General features: G+C 36.6%; 1 protein-coding gene across 1 annotated transcript; it reads left to right on the forward strand.

The window, feature by feature from the left end:
- Positions 1 to 1209: 1209 nt before the first annotated feature.
- Positions 1210 to 5574, forward strand: LOC107796394 (PHD finger protein ALFIN-LIKE 4-like). Its single transcript, XM_016619150.2, has 5 exons — positions 1210 to 1376; positions 1488 to 1520; positions 2753 to 2981; positions 4613 to 4748; positions 5067 to 5574. Exons 1-5 carry the CDS (start codon positions 1265 to 1267, stop codon positions 5352 to 5354), a joined length of 798 nt encoding a protein of 265 aa, XP_016474636.1. The 5' UTR covers positions 1210 to 1264; the 3' UTR covers positions 5355 to 5574.
- The last annotated feature ends 809 nt before the right edge of the window (positions 5575 to 6383 follow it).

A 6383-nucleotide genomic window follows, 5' to 3' on the forward strand; every position in this document is an offset into this window, starting at 1 on the left:
CAAACAACAAAATAGTTTGAAATGCACATTCTTTTTCATTCTTTCTTATGTTTTCTCTCACTCTCACTTCAAATATAAAATGAATTTTATTGAATATATTTACCGTCTCTTAGTAAGGTTTGATTTTAAACCACAATTTTTACTGAGCCGCCCGTAGTTTGGAGTCCAATTTGAGTGGGTGTTTAAAGGAGTAAGGACACAAACTCAAAGTGGTTAAACTTTGGCTTTAAATTATATTTATTGAGGGTCTAATATCATTTATTTTAATTTTTAGATACTCAAATTAGAGTAATTATGAATAGTTACTGCCCTTGACCAGATGGTTAAGAATATTACGTATATATTGTTAGGCGTCGTTTGGTTGGGGTTATAGAAAATATAATTTTCACATAAAAATCAGCATTAGTTTATACAGTCTGTAATTGGAATTTGAGTAGATTTTTAATCTCCAAATAAAAATCATTATTAATTAATTGTTTTTTTTTTGCATAAGTTATTTGAACTTTTACGTACTATTTTATGCGGGATAGGACGCAAAAACAAAATTCGATGATATTAGTAATACATGGATTGAGAAATGTTAAAAACAAAATTACTTCATAATGATTTTTAAAAAATTCTTATTTTGTATAAAAGTAAACATATCTTAAAGTACATACTGCATACTAAAATGTAATATATCTAACTAAATATTGAAGAATCTTTTTTACTAATTCCTGTATTATTAGTTCTTATATCAGATATTAGATTTCCTGCATCATATTAGATTCCCTTCATCATAAGCCATGCATTACTACTCATAAACTTTAAATTATGGATCCATCAGATCTATGTAGACTCAACAGTCAACACCAAGTCCAAAACCAAGATATCCCAATATGATAATTCTATCTAAGATTTCGATATAGAAATAATATTAATTTTTATATTATAATAGTTATTTATAATTTTTATATAGAAGGTTTAATTTTAAAGTTATTTGCACATAATTTAAATAAATCAAATCATAATTTGATATGGTTTATGTACACGCATAGAGCGATTACTAATACTAATTCTATCTAAAATCTTGATATAGAAATAATATTAATGTTAGCTAATACCTCCAATTAACTAAATACAAGATTAATTTAATCCCAAAATTTATTGCGATAATCCATGGGCCCTACTTAAACTTGACAATCTCGTACCCAGTCAAAACTCCTTGACTTTAACTTCTTTCTTCTCGTGTTTGCCGCCGCTGTAAAAAAAAACTGCATTAGTAATGGAAGAAGGCGGAAAATTAGGAGGAGAACAGAAAAATACCCTCAGTGTGAAAGATGCGTTTCAGGATTTCAAGGGCCGACGTGCTGCTCTTATTAAGGCTCTCACCACTGGTTTAATTTCCTCTCCTTTTCTTCTTCTTTCGTTTAATATTAATTTTCAATTTTGTCAGTATGTTTATTTTTGCTGATTTATGTAATTGATTTATTTGTTTCGTTATTCAGAAGTGGAAGAATTTTTTAAGCAGTGTGATCCTGGTAAGTCCTTTTTATTTCAGTTTTATATTAACAGCATCATTCCACATTGCTGATTATGTATGCAATAAGAATGATTGTTTATCCTTGTATTTCAAAATATATTAAATTTCACTAAAGAAATTAAAACAGAATATTCTCTGTTTAAACTATAACTATATAAATTTTGAGATTCATGTTTTATGTAACCCTACGGAAACACCCTTCCCTACTCCTCCGGGTAGGGGTAAGGTCCGTACTCGCTACCATCCCTGACTACACTTGTATAATTTTACTGGATTGTTGTTTTATGTACCTGTACCCAAAAAAACACTGTTTCTTTAGTGTTTCACAAGATTTTCTTCATGTTTGGTACAACCTTTCTCTTAGGAGAGGAAAATCATGTGGTCAACATTGCTTGTTTCTGTATTTTCTCTTTTTCATTAATTTGCCTAGATTCTTTGCATAATCACATATTCGTTTGCTTGAGCTGAGGGTCTATCGAAAAACAGCCTCTCTACTCCCTTGGGGTAGAGGTAAGGTCTGCGTACACTCTACGTTCCCCGGACTCCACTTGTGGGATTTTACTGGGTTGTTGCTGATGTTGTCTTTGCATAATCACATAGTTGCTCACTTAAATCAGATACAAAATTTGCACTTCAACTTTGATTATGCCGCCAAATCTCTATTTTTGGGGAGGCAAAATTCAGAACTTCTCGTATATTGTTAATTACTGGTACATAAAAATTTCCATAAATTTCCCTCATGATAATGTAGATCCACGTATGCATGTTCTCATGTCGACGCATTATTAGGAAATCTTTAACCCTCCTTGAAACAGAAGTAGAATCAAAGTTGCAGTGTGTTTAGCTTAAACGAAACACTTCTAATCATGAGTCCTTGCTCTTCATTTGGAAGTGTTATTTAGGGTGGCTGATCAGGGTTATAACATTTAGGACTTTCCAATTTGAGATTTTGTTTATGGTTATAAGATGTCTCTCTATCCTCACAAGGTAGGGGTAAGGTCTACGTACACACTACCCTCCCCAGACGGCCAGACCCCACGGTGTGGGATAATACTGGGTATGTTATTGTTGTTGTTGGTTATAAGCTGCCTCGTCACCGCAACTCCCCTGCCCTCCTATGAGTTTTGTTACAGTCAATATGTTTAGTCAGTCGTATCTCGAGTTCCTTGTGACACAATACTCCTATTGCTTCTTGTTCATGATCAAATATGTCTACTGTTTCTTATGCAGAAAAGGAGAACTTGTGCTTGTTTGGACTCCCAAACGAGCAATGGGAGGTTAATCTGCCTGCTGAAGAAGTACCACCAGAGCTTCCAGAGCCTGTTCTTGGTATTAACTTTGCTAGAGATGGGATGCAAGAAAAGGAATGGCTTTCCTTAGTTGCCGTCCACAGTGACGCTTGGTTGCTTTCTGTTGCCTTCTTTTATGCTGCTAGATTTGGATTTGATAAGTCCGACAGGTACTTCTTCTCAGTCAATTTCTTTTTTCCAGCTATTCTATGCTTGTAAAAGCAATTTTTTATGTTTGGCGATTCTTGCCTGCTCAAGTAGCTCATTGACATTTTCTTTGTATCAGCATTTTGTGTTGATTCTGCTTCTCAGTGCATTAATGTTTTGCCTTTCGTGTGGCTTTTCTCAAACAAAACATGTTTTCTGTTAAAAGCAGAAGTGATGCATCTGATTAATAGTTTTTAGGTTGGTCATTTAGTTTAGATGCTTTTGGTATTGAGCTAGCGATGCCTGTCATTATTACTAGCAAGAGAAGCTAAAAGTAGAAACCTTGGTTACTATCAGTTCTTTGCATTTTGCACCGCTGATGCATGCAACATTTTTCTCTTTGGTTTCTGTCCTTTATTTATTTATATTTGCTCCTTTGTCACTTTACTTTCGGGAAAGATCATTGAAAGTATCTTTTGGTCCGAATCCAAACACTTTACTGACCTAAATTGGGAATGCTGCCCTATGAAATGAATTTCCTGCCCAAATCCCTAACTGTACATCTAAAAGCTTAAGCCAAAAGAATGGAGGATGTTCAAGATCTTGATGTCGTTAATTAGTTATATAAGGTAATATATCCTTTTACTCCCTATAAAATGTTAACATTTGAATCGAAACTTGTTATTTCAGTGATTTTCTAAGAAGATGAAGAGGTTAAGTAGGAAAACTGGAAAGAAAGGAAGGACAGGATGCGAAGTGCAAAAAATAGGCATAGAGGTGTGAAAAATGCAAAAAACTTGTTGATTATTGACTTGAACGCATAGTGTATTATCTTGCACCTGTAGAAATGAGCTGATAAAACTCTAACAATAGGCGTGGTTCTTTTTATTTTTATTTTTTATGATGACGCCATGACGGTGGTGTCTAGGCTAGCTTGCGCGCACCTCGACTATTCTATACGGAAACCTGCTACCTCCCACCAGTACAAGTACTGGGTAACTATGCCACCAAGGCTTAGGCAGATGGAAAGAATTAACCTAGCTTTGTTTTTCTCCGTTGGGATTGGAACCTGAGACCATGGTTCTCCTCCCACTTCTGGTCCACACCCTGGGTTAGTAGGTTTGGTTCTTAACAAGTTAATACGGTCCATCTAGCTTGGTTTATTTTCTGTATAGTTTGCTCCCAAATGAGTGTTAATCAGTTGACCTCTTGGTGCTTTAATTTGTTTGATCTACAGATACATGCTTGTCAAGCATACTTGCACTTAGCCGAGTCAACCAACTAACAGCAAACAGTATGCAATGTCAGTTATGTTCTTTGAAAAGCAACTCAAATTGAGGAATATGGAATTTCTTGGTTCAACTTGAATTCATTTCTGCATTTTGGTGTTTGTTGTATGTGGAATCCTTCATACTGAATGTGATGTTAATAGGAAGCCTGTGTTCTAGATTTCTTCACATTACTTTGTGCGTAGAGGATAAGTACATTCATATTTCTATTAACCTACCAGAGATTTGTGTCTTTTGCTAGAGAATCATACCAGATCAAATTGTGTCAACTGTGACTCAACAGCGACAGCACTCATTGTGCTTTCACGTCTCATGAAGTTTACTATGTTGCTTTCCATACTCATTAGTTGCCTTCTATTTTCCAGGAAGAGGCTCTTCAACATGATAAATGATCTGCCTACTGTATATGAAGTAGTGACTGGTGCTACAAAGAAGCAACAAAAAGAAAAATCTACAGTCTCTAACCATAGAAGCAACAAATCCAAGTCAAACTCCAAAAAGGTAAAGGATTATGTTCTCCAAGTATGCTTTATTTGCATGTCAGCTTTAGCATGATCTTTTATCTTATGTGATAACTTTTGTATGTGTTGGATTACTTTGTTTACTTTTGATGTTAATCTTCTCTCTGTTTGCAAGCATCTGAATATCGAGCTTATGGTTCTTGTGGCAGACCTTGACTAAGCATCTGGATATGGAACTTTAAGTTATGATTTTCTGGTTTCTGGGCTTTTATAGTGTGTGATCTTTTGATTGTATTGCCACATGATGTCAACGTCTTTTTAAGCTATCGTCGATTTCTTTTCCGGTTGTAAAAAACAGAAGGCCAGAGAGTCTCAAGGAAAGTTTACAAAGTTGCTACAAAAATATGATGTAGAAGGAGAAGAAGAAGAGGAAGAGGGATTGGATGAGAAGGAGGCCGAAGACGAGCAAGGTGAGACACTATGCGGGGCATGTGGGGAGAAATATGCAGAGGATGAATTTTGGATATGTTGCGACATTTGTGAAATGTGGTTCCATGGCAAGTGTGTGAAGATCACCCCCGCCAGGGCAGAGTTCATTAAGCAATACAGATGTCCGCCTTGCAGCAACAAGAGAGCGCGGACCTAGTGTTTAGAATGTGGTGAATGTAGAGTTCTCCTGCTGTTAGATGCACTGTTTATGTTGGTCAGGCTATTTATTATATTTGGCTCTAAGTTGTGGGTCTCTAATTGGATAGGCTTCATCTCTATGTATAGTTGGCTCTAACTTAGGGTCCTTATATGTTGGTTCTGTTTAAATTAACGGTAGTTCAGTTAAACTATGGTCCATATTTTACAATGTTCAATTTCTTCCCGTTGTTGCCGAGGGTCTATCGGAAACAGTCTCTCTACTTCGGAGGAGTAGGGGTAAGATCTACGTAAATACTATCCTCTCCAGACCCCAAACTCCACTTGTGGGATTTCACTGGGTTGTTGTAGTAGTAGTAGGATGACAGACTCATTATTGTGATTAGCTCCCAATCCCTTTTGTCATTCTTTCTCTTACACCAGTGGTCCGGCCCTTCCCCAGACTTCGCGCATAGGGGGGAGCTTAGTGCATTGGGCTGCGCATTTTTACACCTATGATTGGTTGCTAGGCCGAGGATAAAACCAACGCTTAGTAAGTGGCAGTCTAACGACCCTTTGAATAGGTTGGGACGAGAGGGTAAATCGAAGCTGAATATAATAATCTCTAGAATGGTAATGAGTAAAGAGAAGAGAGCAGCAAGTTTTCTTTTTATTCAAAATTCACAAGTTTCCCGGAATATTCACTACCCTTTACAAGGTCCTTCTTTCCCCCCTTATATACTAGGGAGGAAACCCTTCCGAAATGTAAGAAATACAATATAAAGAATATTCGGCGGAATATTTTTAATGTCCCCTAATGGGCTTACATTCTTACAAGGGTCGTACAACTTCTATTTTTGCCTTGAGGTCGTCTCCCTGGGGACGCCGATTCGTCAGTACTCGGTCGTTAGTCGCACTCATCAAAAGGTTAAGGTCGGTCAAATTTGGACCCATACAGTTAGTCCCTCCGCTTGTCGGGGTCGCGGTCGGATGCGTCCTCGATAAGCGACTTCGTGCAATCTTTTGGAGAAATTTGACCTATGGGAACATT

This window comes from Nicotiana tabacum, chromosome 6 (genome assembly GCF_000715075.1).
Source record: "Nicotiana tabacum cultivar K326 chromosome 6, ASM71507v2, whole genome shotgun sequence".
NCBI classification, from domain to species: domain Eukaryota; kingdom Viridiplantae; phylum Streptophyta; class Magnoliopsida; order Solanales; family Solanaceae; genus Nicotiana; species Nicotiana tabacum.